This window comes from Rattus norvegicus, chromosome 16 (assembly GCF_036323735.1).
Source record: "Rattus norvegicus strain BN/NHsdMcwi chromosome 16, GRCr8, whole genome shotgun sequence".
NCBI classification, from domain to species: Eukaryota; Metazoa; Chordata; class Mammalia; order Rodentia; family Muridae; genus Rattus; species Rattus norvegicus.
In genome coordinates this window covers 26,102,590-26,129,991 of record NC_086034.1, presented here as the reverse complement: position 1 = coordinate 26,129,991, position 27,402 = coordinate 26,102,590, and the positions used below count along the sequence as shown (strand labels likewise).

Genomic DNA, 27,402 nt, shown 5'->3' with positions numbered 1-27,402 from the left:
AGCCTCTATATGCCCTCTCACTTCTACACAGAGGAATGCCCACATATGATCACACTCAAAGAGAGACAAAGACAAGGAGAGAGAGAGAGAGAGAGAGAGAGAGAGAGAGAGAGAGAGAGAGAGAGAGAGATTAAATAAATACAAATGCATGTGTTGCATAGCTGGTTCCTTGGCCAAGACATTCCATTCAGGGAAAGGGAGGTTCACAAAATGGAGAACTTATAAGCACCCCACCCAGTCCAAGGTTAGATAGGCAGTAAATAACAGGTTTGGGGCTTTTCAGTGGCTCTACCTGCAAGGTGAGTTAATGACTCAAAGGATAGAACTTGTGAGTGTTTACTGTACTGGAGAGGGCTTGTTGGTATATCTGCCTTTCAGTTGTCAAGTGCTCCCATGAGCACCCCCAGTAACTTCTCTGTTTCCTCAGTCTAGACTTGGGGAAAGTGTTTCCTTCATGACTAGTTTGCTCACATCTGCCCAGGAAAAGGTGTTCCAAATGAGCAGAGCTCCTTTCTTAAGTGTGTTTTGTTAGGTTGGTTTTTGTTTTTGTTTTTGTTTTTGTATTGCTTTTCCTTTTCTTTTTCTTTCTATTCAAGTTTGAAAATCGAGAGCAGTACATAATGTACTGCAGGTTTGTAAACAATTTCAGTAAAGGGTAACACATTTCAGTACACATTTCAGTCATTTCTACCACCACAAGCTTTCTTTGAATTAAAAACAAACAAAAAACAATGTGCAGCAAATGATAGGTTCGTGGCTCTAGGCAGGAAACTATGTTTAAAAAAAAATAAAAGGTATAAGATGTGTGCAGATTAAGTTTAGCACAGTTTCAGAGGGTTACGACCTTACTGCTGGTTTATGGTTCTCTACAGTAATCCAAGCTAAGGTTCCCAGCGAGATTTATGTTTTATTGTGGTAAAATACTTTCATGGCAAGGAAGTCTTTGTATACATTTGTGTGTAGATGAGGGTGTATTATATACGTACCTGGAAGAGGATGCCCCTGCCAGTACATGAGCAGACAGAGGCCAGAGGTTGGCACAGATGTCTTCCTCTGGGGCTTTGCACATTTAATTTGAAACTTGGTCTCTCATGTAACGTAGAATATATTGTTTTCAGTTAGACTGGCTTGCCAGCAAGCCCCTAGGATCCCCCTGTTCCCACCCTTCCAGCTCTGGGGTTACAGGCACATGTCACCAGGCCAAGCAACTACGTGGATAATACTAGGATTCAAACTCAGGTCCTCGTACTAGCTCGGCAAGCACTTTACACACCGAGCCCATCTTTGTAGCTGGAAAGTCATCATTGTCATGTTTTTGGAATCCATGATCAACTTTCTTCCTCCTCCTGCTCCTCCTCCTGTTCCTCCTGCTCCTCCTCCTGTTCCTCCTGTTCCTCCTCCTGTTCCTCCTTTTCCTCCTCCTCCTCCTCCTCCTCCACCTCTCTCCTACCCTTCTCCTCTTGCTCCTTCTCCTCCTCCCACTCCTCCTCCTGTTCCTCCTCCTCCTCCTCCTGCTCCTTCTCCTGCTCCTCCCCCCTCTTCTCCTTCTCCAATGCCCTATGGCACGGGGCATTGAGCTTGAAGCTTTGCTCACGCTAGGCAACGCAGTAATAAGTTTCACAAGCTGTTCCATGTTCCTGAGCCGAAACCATGACCCTGTTTTAGTTCTCAGACATGGTCTTACAAAATAGTTTGTCCTGAACTTGTACTTACTCTGTAGTGTATTTCCCCTTCTCAGAGGTCATAGTGTGTGTGTGTGTGTGTGTGTGTGTGTGTGTGTTAAGAAGAAAACAAAAGAGCCCCGTGCCTTTGTGAGCCATCTCAAATCATATATCATATTCCCTGTTTGTATAAAAAGTTGGAGAATATATAGTCCCCAGCTGAGACTGCCCCTGGAAGTTTACAGCAGATCAGTGTTTACGCTGGTCCCATGAATTGACATATTTACTTCAGAGAAGGAAACTTGGAATATCTGTCAGCCATGTCTGTTTAGTAAAGGCATATGCTATACATTGTGCTAGGCATTTTTGAAAACACAGATATTCACTATAACTCTATGGAATGCTCTTTCTAGCTGTACTTTGGGAAAACAGCTTGTGAGAGGATCAGGAACAGAAAGTCCCACATGGAGATACCTGAAGTTCTAGCTTCCGGCATTGCTGACACCAAGTATCTCCCTAATGGGCGGAGAGAATTTAATAGAAGCCCAGATGCCGCCTATCCTCTTAAAGAACCTGTCACGTTTTTTCTCCTCTTCCCATCTCTGTTTTTATTTTCAAACAGACTAAAGACCTCACCAAGAAAAAGGACAGTGAGGAACTGAAGCAGACAGAGGACGAGAAAACGAAGCAGATATACAAGAACTGGAAAGAAGACTCCGAATGGCAAGCATCTTGTGAGTACCCAGGATCTCTCGGCAGCACCATGCAGGGTCTCAGCCGGGCCTTCTAGTGCAAAAGCATCCGGGAGGCATCCAGAGCTCATCCTGGAGAAGTACCTGTCCACTGAGTTGTCACTCAGGTGTTACCAGTAAATGCTGATTCCTCGGGGACTTGAGTAGCAGGAAGGTTTGGTTTCATCGCTGTACCCTTAAATTAGAGAGAGTTTCTGCTCGGCAGAATTACACACAGCTGTGGAAAATAGCCCGCTGAAGAATGTTTCCTAGTTTTTAAAAGATGCCTCTTTCTTGGAGAAGAAACATTATCAATAGCATAAAAATCACCATTTAAAAATTCTGAATTATGAAGGAAGAGAGCAGGAAACATATTAACGTGTGAACCTTGCTTTTGTTTTTTTGTTTTTTGTTTTTTGAGAAGTTAGCTATTAAATTGTTTATTTGAATTTGAATTCTTGCTATTCTGTTTTGTTTTTTCCCCCAAGTTCTCAGTAGTGCATATACTTTTAAGCAGTATTTTTTTAACTGACATACGTCAGTTCTCCTTATAGAGTACCATACACATGACATTGTAACACAAAGCACACAGAGTTGACAGGTGGGATATATTTGCACCATTTCCCTGCATCTCTGCCTCTGACCCAGCACTGACTCTCTTTGGAGTTTGTACTGCCAGGGCCAAACCAGAAAGAACAGATGGACAGAGGACAGGCAACCCAGGTATGAGAATGGATTAGTCTTCCTGCCATCAACAGAGAAGACCCACTGACAGTCCCCTGAGACTTGTAGAGAGGCTACACCCAAGTAACAAGATTTTCTAGAGGCTCAGAGTCCTGAATTGATCTATGTTTCCTTTACAACAAATGCCAAAAATTTTGATAAAACAAAAATATTTGCAAGATCCAATTTGTGGCCTTCTGTGCTAAGCCCTGAAACTCCAGTACAATGAAATATTTTCAGTGTGTTTTCAAAGTCAAACATGACAGGATTTAGCCCATAAAGTCTGAATTGTAAAAACGAAAACAAAAGTCCTCCATGAAAACGGGTGGTTGCATCCTGTAATAATCTTTAATACTCTATGGCTAAAACATAGCCCCATTTATTTTAGAAAGAAATTAATGTTAAAAGGCAGATTGCGGAGCCTGTGTATATTTACTGAGGTGTTCTGAAATTCTCCACATGTTTCCGGGTAAAATCCCTTTACTTTCTGTCTCTCTGGCCAATTCACATTTAGTTAAACCTATAATAGACTCTGGATGTGACCTTCGACCAGCCTCCGTGCCTTTTTCCTAGCTCACCTGCTACCAAGAAGTCCTTCCTGTTTTTTGCTAGTGACTTGGGATGCACTGCGTCCTGACCATAATTGAATCAGGGATTTAATACTGGTCTCTGGCAGCCCTGTCCCTCCCACTAGGCTTCACAGCTTAGTATTTGCCCGGTAATGTACTCTTGCTATACATTTTCTACCCCACAACCTCCTCCTCCTCTTCTGTGTTCCTTTCCTCTCCTTCTCAGTAAGTCGCCAGTTCCTAACTGCAGATCGGAATTCTGGAGCGAGTGCAATAGGGGCCTTAAAATGTGATAGTAGGTACTGGGAATGATAGTTAATATGAACACAAAACCAACTCTGCCTGGAGCCTTCTCAGTGTACTGTGGTGCAGGGCTGAGTCTGCTGTCTCTGTGGGATCTGAATGTGACCCTTGGCAAGGCTATTGGACTAACTCAGACACTGTTATCTTTCTAGTGCGAAAATCTAAGGCAGCTGATGAGAAGAGACGCTCCTTAGCGAAACAAGCACGGGAAGACTACAAGAGGCTTTCTCAAAGGGGAAGGAGTGGCGACGGGCTGCAGAACCCACTGACTGGTCCACAGAAGCCCAAAAGACCTCCTCTTCCTCCGAAGCCCCAGTTCCTACAGCCGCTGGGAAGCCCTCCAAAGTCTTTAGGGTAAGAAGCCGCACAGATGGCTTCCTTCATAAGCCCTGGGATGGGCTAATTAGAGCTGTGTGTCTTGGGGCATGGGATGGGGTGGGTGCTCGTGTTGGCTCACTGCTTAGGTCAACGCAGGCTTGCCTCTAACCAGTCTTCCTTGACTCCTTTCTTTCCTGTAAGATAGCCACTGTGGCTAAAGTTAGAACCCAACTGCAGGGTGAAGATGTCAGGTGACTTGCTGTTCCCCACCTTCACCAGTGGCAGCAGGCTGACAGGAATGAAAAGGGGGAACATGGAGGGCAGAACAGTGTTTAATGAGCAACATTGCCTCTAGTCACCAAAATAATAATTAGGATCCTGGGGCAGGTAGACTCATTCCCAGAACTACTTTTTATTGCTGGAGTCAGGGTTTGATGGCAGAGCCAAGATCATATTTTCAGAATTTTGAAATGCTCTATTTTGGGACAAAGCATCTCTCTTATTTGGCCATAAAGGTAACTTTACTTTCTAGGGACAACATGTGCTAGAAGATAAAAAAAGAAAGCTAGAGTGATATCCAGAAGAAAACAGCATCTTTCGTGTTTACTGACTACCAAATTCTTTTTTATAACTACTGACTTATATAGAATATTATTGTTATTCTAATTTTTATTTGTTTGCTTGTAGTAGGGTTCAAACCCAGGGCCTTTCACATGTTAGGCAAGCAGTCTGCCACTGAGCTATATCTTCCACCCTAAAATTCCCACATTTAGAAAGAAATGTTTAAGATCAATTATTGATCATGTGATTGATCACATGATCTAGACTGTGGTTAGCATTGTCTCTTGAAATAAAAACTAAAAATACTTCTCTGTTAAGAGTTTTAACAAACAAACAAATGAACAAAATCTGTTCTTTTAATTGTTTAAGTCATTCTTTTTTCTAACTGAGGACTATGACCTCAGAGGAAACACAAGAGTAAATTATTTCCCCTACTTAATAATCACTTCTACTTACTCCACTGAAGGTTCCAGATTGAGATGTGGTGACCAGCACTAAATGACACAGCACACAGTTTGGGAAATGAAGTTTTATTTTTCTCCCTTACAAGTAAAAATAAAACGTCAGAAATATACACCTCCTGAGCTTCGTAACAGGTCACACATGGGCTCCCACATGTGGTCTTGTCTAGTGTAACTCTGGCTACAGAGCCTCACAGGAAGCCTTTCTGGTTTGCTAGCCCCTAGCATGGGGTATGGTTCATCTAATGTCTTTCCTATAATGTTTTTAGGACACAGTATATAGATGACAAGGAGAGTGGCCTTTTAGAGAGTAGGAGACAGTTTCCGTCAGGAGTACTCAGCTTGCTCTTTTTTAAGGCAGTGTAGAATAGCTCCCTGAGTGTCAGAATAGATAGGGCTGGGCCTGGGACTCTGGGCAGTTATGACAGAGGTTAGCCAAGAGCCAACCGAGAGAAAGACAGGTACTAGCTGTCCCACGTATGTGGAGTTTTAGTCTCTCTCTGAGGATTATGTGGAGAAAAGGAAGCTAATGTGAAAACTAACATGAGAATTTGTCAAATAATCTAATGTGTATGCAAGGTCAGCTTCCGGAAAAGTTAAATATTGTAAGATATTTTCTCTCAAATCCTCTGAATACCATTAATAATAAAACATAGCCATATTTGCATATATATGTGTGTGTGCATGCATGTATGTCTGCGTGTGTGTGTGCACGTGTACACACACATGCAAGCATGCACACATGTACACACATGTTTGCAGAGCTGTTAAGTACCATGAAACTCATGGCATACACAATTTGTTGCCAGCAGAAGCACAAAGAGCCACATTAATTTGTACCATGGAAGATTCCAGTAGCTCATTCAATCTCTTTGTTTTAGATTTAGAGCCTGCTCACCTAGTGGCTTGTTGAACAGGACTTGGGCGAATATTTATTACACCTCTGCGCTGCCTTCTGTAGTAGAACCATCTGTGCCAGGACGTCCTTCTGATGCTGAGTTGGTTTCAAAATGGCGCTGTTGCTAATTTTTCCTCTCTAGTCTGCAGACACATTCCCTTTACCTTCTTGTTCCTAGAGCATCTTTTAGTAGAAAGAAACCTCTTCAAACTGGGAGAGAAGAAGCAAGTGAGGGAGGTGAGCAGAAATGGAGAATTTGAGGAAAGGCGCGGAATGAAGGAGTCAGGAAGGCAGCTCGCTCACTGCGTGCAGTGGACTTTGTCTGCACAGCCACACTCTCCGGGAAAACAGCTTTAGTTCTGAACGCTTCTTTTCCCAAATGCTAATTGGAAGTTAGTGGATCTTCTCACCATAGTAAAATGAATTTAAATCTAACCCCGCATGGCTATTGCTCTGACTGGTCCAGATAAATGTGTTTTCTCTCTGATCTTGGGAGCCATATGACGACGGCACATAGGGCACCTAACCTACCACTAACTCTGCCTTGTGATTAGATGTTGGAAATGGAAATACAAATAATTCTCCCCCCACCTCTTCCTCCTTTCTCTTCTCCCTCTTCCTTTCACACCCCCTCTTCCTTTTCCCCTCTTTCTCCTCCCTCTCTGTATAAAGTTGTCCCTCAGTATCTGTGGAGGAAATTCCCAAGAGCCCTTGGAGATCAAATTGTGAAGGATGCTCAAGACCCTTTTATAAAATAGTGTATTTTCCTGTAATGAATTCACAGTCTCTCTACACTTTGATCTCCAAATCACATATAATGACTAATACATGAAAGTGCTATATAAATAAACAAATATTACATAATATTGTTTGGAGAATAATTACAAGCAAAAATATCTATGTTTAGTACATTTGCAATTTTTTTAATATGTCCAGTCCTCCGTTGGTTAACTTGATGCAGATCGGTTTTTGTGTGCATATATACGTATACATACACATATATACATATACGTGCTTATGTATGTGTGTGAGGCTATACACATATAATGGATCATTATTTCTTTTTGTGCCTAAATTACAGTTGAAACTTTAATTCTCCTTTAGGACAGATTTATAATTACAGGACAGATTATAAGATAACACATTTATAATTAGACTATCATAAATTACCATAAGCTTAATTTTCATTGAAAATTCTTATAATATATTCTGATCACTGTTCTCCCTCATCTCTGATTATAAAATAACACATTTATAATCAGATTATTTTAAATTACCATAAATTTAATTTTCATTGAAAATTCCTACAATTTATTTTGATCACAGTTCTCCTTCATCTCCTTCCAGGTCCTCCCCAAACCCCCCCTCCATCCAACTCTACATCTTCTTTCCTTCTGAGTTTAGAAAAACGAGCAGCAAACAAAACAATAAAAAATAATTTGAAAACAAACAGTGAAGATGTATAAGATACATACACAAATAAAACCTTTAAAATACAAAAGTCAAATCATATTATAGAATCAAAAGACCAGAGAGATTAAAGAAAAAAAAAACCAAAAGCCCTAACAAAGCATCATGATACAATAAAAACATTCTGTGAAAACACTGTTGAGTTTGTTGTGTGTAGGACATGGGGCCTCCTTTAAGGGTGGTTTGTACACCCAGTGAGAAGATTGATTGTTTTTTCCTTTGTAAGTGGTCGTCAGTTGGAGATAGCTTTGCGGTTAGCGATGGGAGTTCACATCCACTCCCCACTCTCAGCACTGGATCCCATCTGATGTGGACCTGCGCAGGCCCTGTGCTTGCAGTCACAGACTCTTGAGTTCATGTGTATGCCAGTCCTGCTGTAGCTGGAAGACACAGCTTCCTCGATGTCATCCGCCCCTTCGGGCTCTTACACCCTTTCTGCCTCTTCTTCCATAGCTTCCTGAGCCCCAAGGAAAGGGTTGGTAAAGATATATATTTATAGCTGAGTGTTTCCAGGTCTCTTACTCTGCAGAATGTCTGGCTGTGGGTCTCTGAATTAGTTCCTGTCTGCTGTTGGTGGAAGATTCTCTGAGGTTGACTGATCTATGCATATACCAGAAGGGAGGACATTATTTCAAATTAATCATCCCTAATTTAAGAACCATCTTACCCATGACAGGAATCAGGGAGTAATAAGGACCAAGACCAGCTCCACCCAGGAGGACATCATCCGATGGTTCAAAGAGGAACAGCTGCCATTCCGAGCAGGTTACCAGAAAAACTCAGACACCATTGCTCCCTGGTTCCATGGTGAGTTCTGAGACTATTTCTAATGACAGACTGAGCAGTGCTCACTTCAAGAATGACAAACAAGCAGTAAGGGCTTTCTCTTCCCTTCTTTATTTGTGCTATGCTTTCACCTTGCTTCCACGAAGCATGTTCTTAAAGGCTTTACAGAGAGCTGTCTGCTTGTGCCTACTTAGAAAGCACTCAGCATTCATGGCCACTGCAATGATGGGGGTTAATCCTTCACCACAAATATAATCCAGGGAGGGTGGGAAAAGCAGGACTTCGTAGGGACTCGGCAGAAAGAGTGACTTCAGTACATGCTATTGTCTTCCTCCACTAGGAAGTCAGTGGTTTGATGTACTGAGACAGCATTAGCAGGCAGAAGGCCAGTTACGCACCACCTCTTTCATAACTAGTTGAGTGACCTTGAAAAAACAATGGTCTCTTTCTATCGCTGCTCAACCTACTTGAGCCCTAATTTTCTCATCTCTTAAATGAGAATCTGGAGCATTTTAAAAATTCACTTTAAATCCCGAACATAGCCTCCCTCCCTCTTTTCTTTCCTGCCCCGCCCTTCAAAATCCCCTCTCCATATTGAATGGGAGCTTCCCTTGGGTATCACCCCATCCTGGGTCATCTAGTCCCAGCAGGCCTGGCATATCTTTTCCCATGAGGCCTATCCAGGCAGTCCAAGTAGGGGTAAGGAGATCCAACATCAGGGAACAGAGACCACACAGCTCCCCCTGCCCCCACCAGTTCCACTTGTTAGGGGAACCACGTGAATACCTAGGTACATGTTAGCTACAGATGTGGGAGGTCTAGGTCCAGCTCCTATGCTCCCTGGTTTGTCCTGTGACTGATCCTTTCTTTCTGTTGCTCTAGCAAGTCCGCAAGGTAGAGTTGTTTGAGTCCTTGGACAGCATTAGCTGATGGCTTCAGCATTTGGCTTAAGGTACTTGGTTAACTAGGCCTCCTCTGTCAACCTAGGTCATACTCCCTGACTGCTTCATTTCAAGAAAAGCCAGTTGTTTCTTTCAGACCTGTGGATAGGCAACTGGACCTGTAATATACAAAGTGATCAGTTCGAACCACAACACAAAAAATAAAAGAAGGAATTACCTGTGGCCGAATTGAACTTACTACCTAAGTATTATATCCAAGGCAGTGTCTCCCACTTAGCAAACAGAGTGTCTTGGTTTGAACTGCGAGTAAGGCATCTTACTTTTTAGAATTGTCATTTTCCACATAAACAGACCACAGAAAATGAGTTCTGAAAAACACAGCAAGAACAACCCCTTCCAAAACCCTAGCTCATCTGTGAGACTTTTTCCTGATAGCTGCTTTTAGTAGCTGAATGTCAGCAGAACTGCCAGGTGTCCTTCAGCATGGGCATTTGAGGGTTGGCCTTTGGTTGTCATTGCTCCTGAAGGAGCCCCAGGCTCTTCTATGGCAGGGCTGCAAGCCTCCATCCCTCTGTGGTGTGATGATGCTGTCAGAGACAACAGAGGGAACTCTGCTGATTCTGTATGCCTTCAGGACAGCCACCTCCACTGTCTGCTGCCTTCTGTTTCCTTTTAAGATAAGCACAGGAAATCAGCCTTTGTGTCTTGTGTGTCCTTGTACAATTGTTGTGAGCCGTTTTCCCTGATTATGAGAGCAGTCATATTTTCGTTTGTTTGTTGTTTTAAACAGCAGGGTATGAAAATTGGAAGCGTGAGCTGATGTCATTAAGAATCCTGATATGTGAACTGGCAGTTCTCTTGGAAAGAGTTGTAGAAAGCTAGAGGACAAGGCAGGGCTAAAAATCCAATGGGAACGTTGCCTAGAAAACACAAGTGTGCAGTGAGTGGTACACATACTGTTTTATAAATATGACATTGTTGTTGATTCATTCTTATACAAATATTTATCATAGTTATAAGCAAATAAATAATACAATAAATAAATAATGGGATAATAAATATGCAGTCAGGTGGCCGACATAAATCCTCGACTTCCCTTTTAGGAAGACAGAATTTCCCATTCCCATGGTAGAGACAGGGTGGGCCATACTTTGTCTCTCTAAAATATAGCTGCTTATGTGTTTACTGGTTGGTAATGCGGAAATGGCCTCATGTCACCCTTGAGCACATTTCTTCATACCTACACATCATATTTCTCCACAGACTATATCCAGATATAGAATTTCTGGAAAGGAGAGGCACATGTATGTTTAAGGATGCATATTGAACATTCCTAGTAGCACAAATCAGAAACACTCCAGAACTCAAGCTAACATGTTGCCCAAATATTTCAGATTGTGGGGCATTTCATCTTCTCTATTTTTTGGTTTGAATGCTCATCTTTTAGGTCAACCAAAATATGTTGTCATTTGAAAACCTCCAAAATCTGAAATGCTTGTGGACAAGCACATTGAATGTACACCCAATCTATATTGAGTGTTGTCCAATGCCTGGGAAGCTAATACCCTAGTGTATATTCCTACATCTGTTCCCAAGTTTCCTTTCTGTCTTGTGCTTACCAGCACTTGTTTCATTTCCTTCCATGGAACACAGGGCACAGTGGAATTATAATAATTGTTTACACCGACACACAATGAGCCTGAACCCCTCATGTTTGTTGGCTGTGTGTTTGCTGTAAACAGTTCTTCAGATATTTGGATCATTGTCCAGGATATCTATTGAAGTTTTGTTTTTCTTTGTTGAATTTTATATATTTTAAACACTAATCATTTACTAATTATGTGGGCCAGCTATACTTTCTTCTACTCTATGATTTACCTTTTTACACCTTAGTATATTTTGAGGCACAATTTTTCATTTCAATGCTGTTCAGATTAGATTTTCTTTTTAATGATTTTTTTTTTGCTTCTATCATGTACAAGCAACCTGCAATTCACTTTTTCACAGATAAAAGGTATATAGACATCTTTCGATTTATTATTGTATCAAATTTCATTTTACTCAAAATTCACCATCTTAATAATTTTTATTGTTTTAAAATCATTTTAGTTAGCATAGGAAATAATGGTTTCCCTTATGACATTTCATACATTTGTGTCTTTGACTTTGTTGGTATTCATCCCCCTTGTCAGCTTCCCTTGTTCCCACGTCCCTCCTTCCTGCCAGTTTTAACATTATCTATTTGTATGTGCATGCAAGTGCTGGTCTGCATGCCTGTGCATGTGTGTGCAAAGGTCAGAATTCTTCTGCTGTCACTCTCCAGTTTCTGAGTCGGGTTCTCACTGATCTAGAGCGTTTTCTTTGAGATGGCTTGCGGGCCAGCAGATATCTGCCTGTCTCCACTTCTGCAGCACTGGGATCAACACTCCACTTTGATTGAGTGCTAAGAAGCTGAACTCAGGTCTTCTGATTCTGTAGCAGGCATTTTAGCCATTGAACCATCTCCTCAGCCCCCTTCCCACTGTTACATGTGTTTGTATTTGTTTCCCTTAGCTAGTGACAGGCGGCCTCTGTGCCAACGATCAGTGTGAGGTGTAAATGTGAGCTCTTCTCATGCCTTTCCTGGACCTGTCCTGTACTGGGGAATGCATGGTGACTTTATAATTTCATACCATACACACAGTTGCTTTTGAATGTGCAAGCCTTTGAGTTCTACTTCACAAGGGTGAACAGGAAGAGGAATGAAGGAAGGGAGGCATTTCGGAACTTAATTTTCAGAAAACCACTGTGTGAGACTATGTGAGTTGTGCTCGCTCCCTTGTGCCTGCGGGAGCTGGTAAATGTGTGCAGAGGTTTCTGTGCAGAGCAAGTGAACTCACATGTGTGAAGTGTTCACAACAGCCCCCAGAGAACAGGGCTTGTTTGGCTTATCAGGAGCAGCACCAGATGCCTCAGCCCTGCCTGTGCTTCCTGCCTTCCCTTTATCATAGTCTCACTGTTCAGAGAAGTAGTTACACCGGGAACACGTGGTTCTTCAGCAAAACAGATCTTAGTTACTGCAAAACGCTGGGAGTATTCATTTAGGGCCGGTTCTTAAAAAGTTAGGTCACCTCAGGAGACAATAGTAGCGTGGACGTGTTGGATAGAAGCCACTGCAAAGGGTCAGAGGATTGCACTGTGTGGGAAGTTGACAGGGCAAGAGCGAGCTCCTGGGAGAGGGCGTGGCCATCAGGTGGGCTGGGCCGACTGGAGAAACTGCTTCTGTCTCTCTGACTTCCGAGTTTCTGAATACTGTCATTAAGTCTATTTGGTTGGTTTTCTTAGCAGAAGGGAATATTTCCTGTTGTCTGTGTCATTTTTATCCTTTCACATCCTCTTGTCCTAGACTGTAATTCTCAGCTCAGGTATGTCTTGTCCCTTGAAGACAGTTGCAGTTTTTAATCCATTCTTTTCTTACACCTAGTTATCATGTTCCTGCAGTCTTTCAGCCACACTGTTTAGTCTCTGGTGTTTATGAAGTATATGATAAACTCCAGAGAGTCCTCCTACCTATCTTACCAACTAAGTCACTAAGCGTAATCTAACTCTAGGCTCTGAGTCTCCAGAGGGCGCCATACTTAATCTATTACACCCACTAAAATGCTTTGAGGCCTCATTGGACGAGGGTCAAAAGATAAACACCACTCAAGTTCTACCTGCAAGTTCACGTCTTCATTCTACCAACATTTCTTCTCCCCTCCTGAAGATACAAAATGGAGGCAGTGAAGGGATCTTGGAAACTGCCGGAGACTGCAGTATAGAGAGATGGAAACACATTTCTAGTTTATGGTTTCCCCAGCAGTCTTTGTTGCTAGATAATTTCACTCACGTATTTGCTTTGCCTATCTGGTTGTTGAAATGTCATTAACACTTGCCAAATAGGATATAACTGGGTTCAATGAAATAGCTCCATCCTTGTTTATCCCTTATGGATGCCTTTTGCTGACTTAGCACAAAAACCTGCCTTTTAGACATGTAGTCTCTACAGTTTATATCAGAAACCACTTCAAAAGCATATCCCTATACTTTCAGTGGGCTTTGACACTATTGGATCATGCTACAGATGTTTAAATTGCTTCTATTTTGACACATCTGTCTGCATCATTCTCCTTGGCAGGTAAGTCTCCCCCCACCCCAATTTTTTGGTGTGGGAGTAGTTATCTCTGGAACTCAAGCTGCCTATAGGTAGTCATCAAGATGATGTCCTGTATTTTTCTCCATTTCTTCGGCTTTTGCCATACCTCACAGCTCCTTCTGCAAGGTGATAAGATGCACCACAGCTGAGTGTAGGAAACTGATCTCATTAAGAGAAGCTCATAGATACACCTCAGTGTCCCTTAGTGATGCAACCTTTGACCATCTGGCTTCAGAGGAGCCACAATGTCATAACTGTGGGACATCAAAAGCACAAATTACTGAACTGCATGACATTCCAAACTCTGTGGCCAAGCCTCAGGTGATGGTTTACGTCATATGTCATCATATCTAGGTCACACACATTCCATTAAGCAACTAGACTATGACCAGAAGCAAAATTAGGTCACCACTGTGTGTGGTAGGGAGGGCAACTGGAAGCTTGTTCCCTGGTGGTCACTGTGTGCCCTTAGAGGAACCAGCAATGCTCCGTTCAACATGCAAACTTCCTGTATGTTAGTAACATCAAGGCACTTTTCATAATTATCTGTATTTCTCCATTAATTATATACCTTACATTTGGTCAGACTTCTGAATGGGAGAAGATGAAACTGAGAGGGACTAAAGCTACACAGGTTCTTTCTGGGATGTTCTAGTGCTCCTGCAAAGAATGCTGTGTACTGCTGTTCTTTTCTGGAAGACTCTGATCTTTCTCATCAATAACTCAGTGCCAAGAACTTGCGACAAAGATCTTACTGTGCTTTCTATTAATGGTGAGAATAGAGCAGACCTTGGATTTCAAAACTTCCATTGTTGTAAATGATGTACTTGAGTTACAAATGTCCAGAAGAGTTGTGGTGTGTGTGTGTGTGTGTGTGTGTGTGTGTGTGTGTGTGTGTGTGTGTATCCTTGCACATGTGCTTTTAAGGATGGAGCCCAACATGTTAGGCAAGCATTGTACTTATTATTCAGGAAGTAGTCTTATAGTTTCTTGTTGGGCTTTTGAACTTGGGAGGTTACCTAGAAGCCAGTGCAGTCAGTGTTTATGATGGAGGCAAGAGTGAGTACCTCTGCCTTGAGGGATCCCATTAGGATCTGTGCAGAAGGGGGATTCTAAAGCATTGAAGAAATCACAAGCTTTGTCCTTAGACTTCTCTTGGTCAACACATGCTTTTCTTACAATATTTCCTGTCACAACCATATGATCGACACCACTTCTTTATCAATGGGTGGGTAGTGCTGGGGGGACCAAAACAAAGAAACAAGTGGTGGATAAGAGTACACATATGGAGTTGGCTGCACGGCTTCACTCCAGCAATCAGCCACGTGGCCTTGGTCACATGACCTAACTTCTACACTTCTGTAACTTTTCTGTATGATGCAGGTAATAATTAAGAATCAAATATTTTAATAGATACAAAATAACTCAAAACTGTTGAAGTGCACAATAAATGTCAGGTAATATGTGTAACCATCAAGAGAGTGAATGAGAATGAGTAATGATAATTCTAGTCCTTTTACTATGAGAGAAATGTTGGGAATAATTTTAAGAGCTCTGGTCATGTTTACCAGTTGTATTTGGGATTTGGGGTAGGTTCTAGAGCCTCTCAGGAAATATTGCCCTTGACTACAGGAGGAGTTGAAAGTGCATGGAATAGTAGGAGACACTTCCAAAGAGTCCAGGCACCATTGGAGATGGAAGTGACTTCTAGAAAACAGTCACTCCTCATCCTCTGCTACAGGGGGATTCACATATGAGAGTGTGAGGTGCCCCAACAGTGGAGACACGTCCTTTTGCAAACACTGTTTTCTAACAGCCTCTCCTTTTATATATTTTTTGGGGAAGCCCAGAGGCAGAAGTATAGCACAGATAGAAAAGAAGGGAGACAGGTACCAGGAAAAGCATTGGAGGGCAGCCCAGGGTGCTGTGAAATGCAGTAACCTGATTTGGGAAGTTCTATCGTGGCCACAATGTCCTATAGCAGTAAGGCAGCCCCAAGTGTAGCCTGAAGTATCTAGGGCTACTGATCCTCAGAGAGAGAGAGAGAGAGAACACTAGTAGGAGCTGCACAATAGGCTTGACCACATTCAACATTTCAAGAGAACTGCATCTTCTGTAAATCACTTAGGGTAGATCTGAACACCTGTTAGAAAAGTACATATTTAGGAAAGTTCACAAGCACAGTGAATTAAAAAGCAAAATACCAGAGCCGAGGACCTGGAACAGACCCTGATCCTGCAACATTGGCATTGACTTTTCCCACTTGCTTGGCTACAAAAGGGGTTGATGGTAGTACCAGTTCTCCTCCTTAAAACACTTTAAAGATTAAATAAAAGGTGAGATATAAACAGAAGCACAGTCTACCACCACAAAAGGAGGTATCATGGTTGAGTGGCAAGGAGTTTGTCTCTGAGCTCAAGGCCTAGAGCTCACGGCACACTTATCTTGACCTACCTAAGGACTCTATCGTGTTATCTGGTTCTCTGTGAACACACTTTGAGGCATTTAAAAAATATTTATTTTTACTTTATCTATATGAGTGTTTCCCGCATAAATGTATTTGCACCACACATGCATATCTGGTGCCCAAGAAGGCCAGGAGAGAGCATTAGATCACCTGGGACTGCCATATGGGTTACAGGTGTTTGTCACACATGTGTGTACTGGGAATGCAACTTTTGCTCCTTTGTAAGTACTTTCAACCCCCGAGTTATCTCTCCATCCCCTTAAGGCTTCTTTCAGAGTAATAATCCCCTTTGTAGGATTGCTTTAAAGGCTCAATGAAGCAGATTACATTATTATTTAGTAATCTTTCATTTAATCCAAACGCTCTATTTTCTAGACATAGTAAGGAGGTTGTAAAGCTGCACAGCCGATGCCAGTTTATATAGGACATACATCCCCTGACTCTAACGATTCTGAAGCCAGAGGCAGTAGCTGCATAGAGTTGTCCATTGTGAGATGAAATCACCTAGCTGGGTCTTTTCCAGCTGAAGATATAAAGGACGTCAGTGAGGGAGATGCCTGATTGCTAGGAGGTCATAAGGAATTGGATAGAAGGGCAAGATGGTCCTTATGGAATTTGCTGAGCCTGAGCCCACACAGCTGAGACCAGGTAAGCACACAGAAGTCACCACCAGAACCAGGGGCTCTGCAAGTTCAGAGTAAACAGCCCAGGAGGCATCCAAATGCCCATACTGTCTGTTTGTAGGTTGGGTAGGAATTTTCCAGAAGGTGCTGTGGGAACGATTATCCTCCTTACTTCTTCCTGTGGAGCACTCTTCCCTTTAGCTTTTTGATAGAGGCCTGCTGGGGTTTCCAAGTCACTGAGTCTCTTGGGGTCTGTTGATCTTTTCTAGACAGAAGTCAGTTTTCTTGGGCCTGTTCTGGTCAAACTTTCACTCTAAATTGATCTGAAAATCACACAATCCTTTGTAGTAACTATTGACTGCACGTGCCAAATAACTCAGTAAACAAAACTGAAATTTGAGTCCACAGCCATACCAGCTCTAGTTCAGGTCTCAATAAATACTTGTGGCTGGCAGCAATCACCTGGCCAATACAGAGGGCATTTCCATCCTTGAAGAATGCCCTGTTTCATGGGCACTGCTATAGAAGGATCCAAACCCTATCATTACACAGAGAGGAGTGTGTGGAACACTTCCTTCTGCTCTCACCTCTACTGGTTGGGCCACACAACACCAAATCTTCACACTTGTAAATATTTTAACTGCTTCTCAGCTCTTCAGCAGTCAGTTGCTGGCCATGAGACCTCATGCAGTGACATCTCACATTCTTTTGCTACTTTCTCACTGAATTAAAATATGCAGGCCATTTTCCTGGTAGAAATCTATCCCATTAGCCTTACTGAATAAAAGTAATCTAACTAGGCATGGTGGCAAATGCCTTTAATACTAGCAAAGGCAGGTATCTGTGAGTTCCAGGCTACCTGTGACTATGTGGAGAGATGCTATTTCAAAAAACAACTCAACAAACAAAATAAATAAAAGAAATCTGACATCTACTTCTGCAATCACAGAGCCTCATCAAGGACCTCAGATTGCTTTGTTTCTCTTGCACTGTGTGAAAATTGCTAATCCCTGGTGATAGCCCTAAAGTGTCCTGAATTGGGAAGTGGAATAAAGCCACTTCTTTCATAATTCTTAGAGCCATGCATAGGGAAAATCTAAAGTCTGTAAAGTCATTTCTCATACTATGTTGGTAAGTACCTGATTTTGGACCATGGCATTGTCCTCAAGAACTCCCGAATGTCCTCCATGGGAATGGCTCTTATAAGCCTGGCAGTAGCCATGACTCCTCAAAGGTATCCAATGCCCTTGACCCCCAAGAGCTTCTCTGAAGGATCTACTACATTAACCTGTGTTTTTAGATGCAAGAGCGTGTGCTAAGAAAATAGAAACTACCCTCTTGCACAACCCAGTCTGCTCTGCACGGCCTTCACCTTTGAGCTAACCTTCACTCCTGTGGCGTGCAAGGAGGTTGCATTATGACCTGGGATTTACTACAAAATCACTTTATTGTGTTTGAGTGTCTTAGGAGATTAGATAGTTAGTGCTAATATCTTGTGTAATGGGCTTCGGTTGCAGAGGTTAGAAGGTTTGTAGGAACTTTGAATTATGCTCACCAAGTCATCTAATTTTAGGGGGAAAATGCTCTTAGCTCGAGTTTATTATAATTTTCCAGAAGAACTTTCTTTTAAGGAATTCATATATATCATACATATACCACTCACATGCACACACCTGCTCATTCTGTAGAAGGAACTTAGAACTAAAGACAGTCTGTTAGTAAGTTTGGCTGTAATAAGAAAGTGTTTTTCATAGTCCTGCTTTTCCTCCAGCCATAGGCTTAATAAATCCTTGTTTCTGAAGGGAGATTTGCAGTGTCAGTGAAATGTTACTTTCTTAGGCAATCTAACATGGAGCCTTCAAACTTCTGTCATGGGTGGTTCTGGCAGAGACTGGTTGTTTGTGGCCTTCTTACAACTTATGGCTGCCTCCCAGACAATTTGTCCATGAAACCAGAGATGTATAGCTATAAAGTCAATAGAGACAGGGAAAGAAAGCAACCTGTGTCTGCTGGGCCATTGTTTGACACAGACAATGCAGCTTCCAAACGGAGAAACTCAGCTTAGTAACGGTGTGGCCATTGCTGCCAGCGTGCCACCAGAGAAAGTATGGAAAGATGACTGACAGGTTGAGCCTTGTGTTGCTGTGACCAATACCTGAAAGAACAACTTAAAAGAGACAACACTCGCTCATCGTCTTAGAGGGTTCAAGCCCATTGTTGCTTGGCCCAATCTGCATAGGCAGAACATCCTGCTAACAGGAACATGTGGCAGAAGATCCCATATTGTGGAAGATAGGAAAGAGGAAGAGAATAAGCAAGTGGGGCAGTGCAAGCTGTAGTTCTAAGAGCATCCCTCCAGTTACTTCCTCCCTCTAGGTCCTACCTCCCAAAACTCTTACGACCTCCAAAAACAGTACCAGCATCCAGGAAACAAGCATTGGACAAACATGAACTGGGGTCTGAGTGTCATGGGGGCTCATATTTAAACAATGGTAGATGTATGTGGTAATTACAAATCAACAACCTTTCTGGAAGGAACAAGAATAGAGCTTGTGTCTCTGGAAGAGAGGCCCTGGGTTTCTTTCCTTTGGCTTACTATTTCCTATCAGAATAGAGAGATCTATCAGCACTTTCCAAATCCCAAGCTTGACACGAACTCTCATGCAGGGCGTTGTGGGATTGGACATAGGCCTGTATCTCCCTACTAGTGATGGGAAAAAGCAGGTAGGAGAAGTACCTGTGGGTTGACTTTGGCTGGGGAAGAATGGGGCTTTTCAAAGTCCTCCTCTCATTAAAGATCTATTTACAGAAATGGTTTTTATTTTACATTGTGCTCTGGGTGGCTGGGGCTTAATTCTTAACGAACTAAAAATTCACTAGCTATTGAAAGGGCTGTGAAAACCCATTCTCACAAGAAAGGCTTCTGATTGTTTTCTTAATAATCAGAACTTGAGAAAGAGCAGCAAACTAAAGGTGGAACAAGAGAAGCCAAGATTTTCTGCCCGCTGCAAGGCAAAATGAACATGAAAAGAACATAGCTCCCCCCTCCCAAATCATAGCCTATGAGATAATTCAGCAAACTTCCTTATTCTCTGTATGTTTACAATGTTATCTATTCATTTCAAGAATTGCAATAGAAATAGAGAGGGAACTTTGGAACACAAGTCAAATCCTATGAACTAGGAAATGAGAGTGAGAATTCAGAAGACATCTTAATTATAACTCTCTATATAAAGCTCTTTCTCTTTCTCTCTCTCTCTGTCTTTCTCTGTCTCTCTCTGTATGTATGTATGTGTCTGTCTGTGTGTGTGTCTGTGTGTATGTGTTGGAGCTTATCTTTTTGGATAGTAGATAGATGATATAGACATAGAGAGATGTAGATATATAGATATAAATAAGCACTAGCCTCTCAAAGGCCATGGATACATACATTGAAGATTAGTTGCAGTAGAATTCAGAAGACTTAAAATTGGTACCTGGTACTCAGTAGACTAGTCTTTTCTGGTCTTCTCCCTAATTTGCAGGACCTCCTAGACCAGGCTGACTCAACTTTAGCACCATTGATGCTTTGTGCTGGATAAATTTTTTTCAGTGCCAAACTGTTTTGTGCATAAATAGTAGCAGCCTTGGCTTCTACCCTGAGAATAGAATTATCATCATACCATGACAATTATATCAGTTATTTATATTGCTGTGAGCACAACATGTAACAGTAATACCACAAGAGAGAAAATATTTATTTGGTTCCATGTTTGAGAAACATTGGCAGTGGGAACGATAGATGAAGGCTCTTCACATCATGGTGAACCAGAAAACACTGGCAAGGAGAATGTGTGGGACAGACTAGTCACATCATCCTGGACCAAGAAGTGGAGAAAAGAGAACTCTATCCCTCTACTACCTCTCTTCTTTCTCCTTCTGTTCCATCTCATTCATTAGCCAATGAGATAGTGTTACCCATATTCTGGGTAGGTTTTACCTTTCAGTTCTTTTTCTGTGCAAACCACTTTAACTCACAACAGGGGTGCTTTAATGTCCCATGTGATTCTTTTCAAGATCTACTGTTTTAGACCAAGTCAGATCACTTCCCAGACCACTGATAGACACTTACTGATAGACAGTGGTGGCCCTACAAGAACATCAAAGTTAAAGTTGGAAATGAAAACTCCCAGCACCACCCTCAGGACAACCTACTAGACCTTCATAAGTGGTGGACAACCTGTATTGACCCAAATGGGTCTCTAAGTGAAACTGTGTTTGAAATACAGTTCTTTTACTATCCGTTCCAGTTTGTTTCTCTGTTGCTATGACAAAACACTGATCAAAAGCAACTTGGGTTCCAGCTTATAACTCCCAAACCACAATGCATCTCTGAGAGAAGACAGGGCAGGAACTCATAACAGGAACCTGAAGGCAGGAACTGAAGCAGGACCAAGGAGGAATGTTGCTTACTGGCTTGCTTAGTTTGGTTTCCTATACAATTCAGGGCAGGAACTTGTAGCAGAAACTTGAAGGCAGGAACTGAAGCAGGACCAAGGAGGAATGTTACTGACTGGCTTGCTCAGTTTGGTTTCTTATACAATTCAGGACCACCTGCCAAGGGTGGTTCCACCCACAGACGGTTCCCATATCCATCATTACCTAAGAGAATGCTCCCACAGACAAGCCCACAGACCAGCTTAATGGAGGTAATTCTTCAACTGAAGATCCTTCTCTCAATGTGATTCTAGTTTGTGTCAAGTTGACAAACTATCCATTTGCTTTGTGTTTGTACAGTTACCAAATACTAGAGGTTTTGTTTGTTTTGTTTTGCTTTGCTTTGCTCTGATTCCCAAGGACCTCAAATACACATGGAACATTTTATTCTGATTTTCACCAAACTCTAATCATATAGAAGGGGGCTATATGTAGTTTGTACGGACTTGACTGATATGACTTTTTCCCCCTTTCCCACAGGGATTCTCACACTGAAGAAAGCAAATGAACTTCTGAGCACAGGCATGCCAGGCAGTTTTCTCATCCGAGTCAGTGAAAAGATCAAGGGCTATGCCCTGTCCTACCTGTCTGAGGAAGGCTGCAAACATTTCCTCATAGATGCATCAGCCAACTCTTACAGCTTCCTGGGTGTAGACCAGCTGCAGCATGCTACCCTGGCAGATTTGGTGGAATATCACAAGGTGAATTCATTCGTATGCTTAACGTACATTAGGAATTATTGTCCTATAAATATATAACAAAGAAAGGCATGGCTAGAGATGTAGCTCAAGGGTAAGCAATTGGGTGGTAAGTAATTTCTGCTGATAATGAGGAGTCTTAATTGCAGTTCCTTTCTCATATCATCCTGACATACTCAGAGATATCCCATTAGAGCTGAGAACACTAGAGATGTACGTACTGATCATATCTGAGGATGGTCCTATGTTAGAGCTTGGACTCCAGTAGGACAGAGAAACCGGGAGGAAAATCTTTTAATCTTGTCATAAGCCAATCTAGGTGTGCATGAAGCCAGGGTAGAGAAGTGATATCCCTTAAGGAGGTAGCATGAACATCTACCATACAGCTGCCTAATGACCCTGTGCTTTGATTGACAGGAGGAGCCTATAACCTCTCTGGGAAAGGAACTCCTGTTGTTCCCCTGTGGTCAACAAGACAAGCCACCTGACTACCTGGAGCTCTTCCAGTGACAACTCTCATCCAGATCAGCCTCTAGCCTCCAGCTGGGTTCTCCTCTGGACAGACACCTCTGAGATGGACATTTGTGTCTGATGCCAAAATCTCTGTGTGACAGAGCCAACAGTGAACAATGTCTGTGAGGTCTTCATTGGAACCTCTCTTCTGCATAACTGCTGGAGTTCAGTTTAAAGGGATATTACCTCTCTCTCATCCTCATTCTGAAAGGGAAAGGGGAAAGGTACCCATGTTAGCAACATCCTAATGTGAAGGTTAGGACCTTAAGGATATGACCATAATGATATAAGATAAAAGAGATGAGGGTACACTGAAGTCTTTTTAGCAACTAAGATATTATTTTAAAAGAACAAGTGAACAATTTTATGATCTACACACTCCCTTTTTGTTATTCAAGGAAAGGTTTCAGTATTCTGTGTGTATGAGCTTACATCTTGGCTTTAGAATGCTGGGAAAAAATGTCCCCATGGAGGGGTAAGATTATCTTCAAAAGACCACCCTTTCTGTGTCTGTTGGAGTGAGGATATAGAAGACAGAAGAGCAAGGCCCAAGTGTAAATTGAAAGACAAGTTTTAAGACTTGGGATCCATATACCAAAAATCAACCAACCAAAACCCCAGTGAAAATAACCCTGAGCACGGTGATTTGAATATGCTTGGCCCATAGGGAGTGGTACTATTAGGAGGTGTGGCCTTGTTGAAGTAGGTGTGGTTTTGTTGGAAGAAGTGTCACTGATTGGGTGGGCTTTGAGACCCTCCTTCTAGCTGCCTGAGAGATTCAGTCTTTCCTGGTTCCCTTTGGAACAAGATGCAGAATTCTTAGTTCCTTCTCTGCCATACCTGCCTGGAAGATTTGATGCTCCTGCTCTGATGATAATGTACTGAACCTCTGAATCTGTAAGCCAGCCCCAATTAAATGTTGTCCTTTATAAGAAGACTTGCCTTGGTCATGTTGTCTCTTCACAGCATTGGGAACCCTAAGCCACCTGGTTAATCTTAGAGTTTGTTTCTCCATTCTGCTCTGCCTCCCTTCCCTCTATCTGAAAGTAAATAGAAAAGATGCTGTGTATGGCCATGTACGGACAGATATGTTCGTGATACCAAGAGAAGACTAGAATAAGTGAGTAGTTTGGATACCAACTATTGAGGGTCAAATTGTGTCCCACACCAAAAATACATGAAGTCCAGACCCCCCTGTACATGAGTATGAACTGATATAGAATAGGATCTTTGCAAAAGGATACATAAGGTAGGTCCCAAATCCAATGTGTCCCATCTGTATAAAAAGATATAGAAATAGACAAACAGAAGGATGAAGATTAAGGGACCTCAGAAACAGAGAGTAGAGTGCTGTAGTTGTGAGCAGGGTATGGCAGGGATTGTGAAAGGCAGCAGGACCCAGGGCCAGATTCTCCCTAGGACTCTAGAAGAAAACATGGCATGGCCTTGTTCATACTTGTTTGCACTTTTATTTCAGTCTTCTAGGCTTTAGAAATGTGAGATAATAAACCTCTAAATCACTGAATATATGGCAAAATTTTACAGCGGCCTCAGAAAACTAGTGTAATAGTTTATGTAACCATACATCCCTACACAAGTTTCATGGACTTGTTTCTTGCTACACAGTATGTACCCTCAAGAGGAAATAAAAGTAGTACATGGGAATAAGACCCCAAGTAATGCTGGTTAGCTGGGACACAGATTTATTCAGCAAGTAATCTCCTACCCTGCATCACTCCTAAATTACAACTTCCATCCCTTCCTAGTCCAGCATCAATGAGGCAAGGCCAATCTCTGGACAGTGGGCACAGCATCTGTGAGTCACTCAGTGTCCTCTTTTCTGGGAGGAAGTTACTTTGACCATAGCCTATCAGTGCTAGCTTTTTTTTGTTTTTAACTTTGCTTTCTAAATAAAATAGATGGCGCTACAGTCTGTCCTTTGTGTGTCTCACTCATTCCTAAGCGCAATGTGCTGAAGTAGAGTCTGATGTGCACTCTACTGAGAAAAGTTTGAAATTCAGATTCCAGTCAACTGTCTCTTGAAATAGTCCATGTGGTTTGTATTGTTAAATTTTTATAAGCCTCTGCCTTTTCGCTTCGTTGTAACATGGCTTGGAATCTCTGTGCTATTCCTATCTCTCCCCACTATTTCCTTGATTATTTTGAATAGGCACTTCACCTATCTATGTTAGTTACTTTTATCATTGCAGTGACAAACATACCAGACAAAAGCCACTTAAGGAAGGAAGGAAGGATTTATTATGGCTCTGGGTGTGAAAGTGCAGTCCATCATGATGGGGAAGGCGTGGCGGCAGTCGGCTCTGGCAGCTAGTCACATAGAACCCGCATTTAGAAAGTAAAGAAAGATGACAGCTCTCTCCTTTTTATTCAGTCTGTGATTCTAGCCCATAGGATAATATTGCCCACATCCAGAGTAGGACTTCTCTCTTTAGCTAAATATTTCTGGAAATACTTGCACCAGCATATCCAGAGGTGTTTTCCCACAGTGAACCTAAATCCAACCGAATTGACAAGATGAAGCATCACACTATTCATCTTGGTTTGGGTTTCATTTCTGTGAAGAGACATGTGACCATGGCAACTCTTGTAAAGGACAACATTTAACTATGGCTGACTTACAGTTTCAGAAGTGCAGTCTATTATCATCATGGCAGGAATCATGGCAGCTTGGAGGCAGACATGGTGCTGGAGGAATTGAGAGTCCTACATCCTTGATCTGCAGGCAGCAGGAGGGGACTGCCCTCCACAGGAAGTCAGGAGGAGGCTCTCATTCCATATTGGGCAGAGCCTGAGCATAGGCACCTCAAAGCTCACCTGCATAGTAACACAGTTCTTCCAACAAGGCCACACCTATTCCAATAAGACCACATGTCTGAACAATGCCACTCCCCATGGGAACCCACCACACTATTCAGTCTTCATTTTTACTGCACAGGGATGGTCTGAGTGACCTCTATTTTCCTTCGGCTCTGAAATCATAAGGATCTGTGTTCTGTTACTCAATGGAATAAGTTGAAAGTATCCTTCAATCACTAATAATTTCAAAGATTTATGAAATTCCAGCATCACCCTCTGCCTAAAATTTTATTGTAGGCAATAAGTATGGCTGTGTCCAAATGTATTAAAAGTATTAAGTGACTGAGAAAAGACTAAGAAACAACTCAACCCAGTTAACCTGATGTATTACAAAGAGGATTAGACTTGAGTTCTGTACTGTTTTATCTTACCAGTTATGGACATGCAGAGCAATAAACTGTCTAGCGCTTGGTGATACAATGGCCAGGAAAAATATTTGAAATTCTCAGAGTAGGAAAATGGTTTATAGAATTGGGAATTTCAACTGAATGGGCTGATGAAGTCTGACTACTCATCGTCGTTGTCCTAGGAGTGTCTGGCACTAGGTGTGGTCTGAGGTGACGTCTAACTCTAACCCTGATTTTCTCTTTCTGCTGTGTCAACAAGACCAGATTCCTGCCCTTCCAGTTCAAGCTTTATTGGTCTGGGGAGTTGTCTTTGGCTGTTGTACAGGTTTCCAATCCCAGGCCTTGGACATATGGACACTTGTGTGTTGGCCTGGAGCCAAGTGTTAGCCTCTGCCTACATTGATTCTTCTTTCCATCAGCAAGATTCCAGAAACTCCATTCTGTAGTCATCTCAGACTTTTATAGCCATCATAAGTGTTAGCTCAAATTTTATCTAGGCTAAAGAAGAACATAGGAATTGTTCTAGTCTGCTTTCTTTCTTTTTTTTTTTTTTTTTTGGTTCTTTTTTTTTTTTTCTTTTTTCGGAGCTGGGGACCGAACCCAGGGCCTTGCGCTTCCTAGGTAAGCGCTCTACCACTGAGCTAAATCCCCAGCCCCCTAGTCTGCTTTCTATTACTGTGATAACACCACTACCAAAAACAACTTGGGGGAGAAAAAGGTTTCCTTTGCTTACACATCCAAACCATAATCAATTAATGAAAGAGTCAAGGTAGGATCTGAAGCAGAGGGCAGTAAGCAATGCTTTGTGGCCTAAATGGTTGCAATATCTAATTTCTATGTCGGTATCCCTCTCAGTGCACTAGAATCTAGGTATATTTGAGGCCTTCACACATATGTAGTCTGGGATTTCACTATTTTGAGTGCAGGATAAACAGCAGATACTTATAGAATGGCATGTACATATCCTTGGAACTTCCTTGCTTCAGTTTTTGTTGAGAACATGGTAAATGACTTTATTCCAGGATGTATTTCTTCGAATGCATCTTTCTCCCTTGTAATTGGAGCTTTTCCATAACTACATCTTTAATGTTTTTGCTTAAATTGTTCGTTCCTGTTCTTTAGGAATATCTGTTAGCCATGCTCTGGTTTCTCTTCCTTATCTTCTGTTTTCACAGTCTTCTCGTTGTGTTCATCCCTCCTTTCTGCTGTGTATTAGGAGAGAGCTGCTCATCTCTGACTGTGTGGATGGAGAGATTGGATTTTCTGCCATGTTAATTCTACTGTGACACTATACAGTCACACTTCAAATGTGTCTTCAGGATGGTGAGTAACTTGCATCTCTATGCAGAGGCTTAGCTCTGTTGCTCAAGATTAAAAACTATCAAGGGGCTTACAGGATAAAATTTCTTTTCCCTTAGCATATGATAACAATTTATTATTGGGCAATGAAGTAGCTTGACATAACAGAAGGAAAGCCCAGAAGGCTTGGGCTTGTATCCTGCCTGTTATCATCAATTAGTCATGTGTAATCATAGAAACAAACATTTTGCTAAACCCGAATGAGCTCTTACTTCTAAAAGGAGTCTAAAAGGAGTCTAAAAGGAGTTACTGAAGTCACTTGGGTCCCAAGGATTAGAAGAGTTAAGTGCCCAACACAGCAAATGTTTTCCTAAGTGTGACCACTCCCTCTGAAGTTTTCTTTATTAATTCAGCTTATGTAACCAATGGGCCATGCATCCTGATGGTAACTTTCTTGGATTTTGAAGAAATATTTTAAGGCAACAAGGGGAAGTTATATAATAATAATCTACACAGAACGTTAGCTAGTTGACCTAAGGAGAAGT

General features: G+C 42.0%; 1 protein-coding gene across 2 annotated transcripts in view; it reads left to right on the top strand.

Moving 5' to 3' along the window:
- Positions 1 to 23,271, top strand: part of Sh2d4a (SH2 domain containing 4A) — a 69,349-nt gene extending 46,078 nt beyond the window's left edge. For both annotated transcript variants that reach the window (XM_039094496.2, NM_001012048.1), the window contains 5 exons: positions 2,284 to 2,395; positions 4,140 to 4,341; positions 8,372 to 8,502; positions 21,604 to 21,824; positions 22,239 to 23,271. In XM_039094496.2, coding sequence (XP_038950424.1) covers positions 2,284 to 2,395; positions 4,140 to 4,341; positions 8,372 to 8,502; positions 21,604 to 21,824; positions 22,239 to 22,331 — 759 coding nt within the window. In that variant the 3' untranslated portion in view covers positions 22,332 to 23,271. The remainder of the gene's footprint in view (positions 1 to 2,283; positions 2,396 to 4,139; positions 4,342 to 8,371; positions 8,503 to 21,603; positions 21,825 to 22,238) is intronic.
- The last annotated feature ends 4,131 nt before the right edge of the window (positions 23,272 to 27,402 follow it).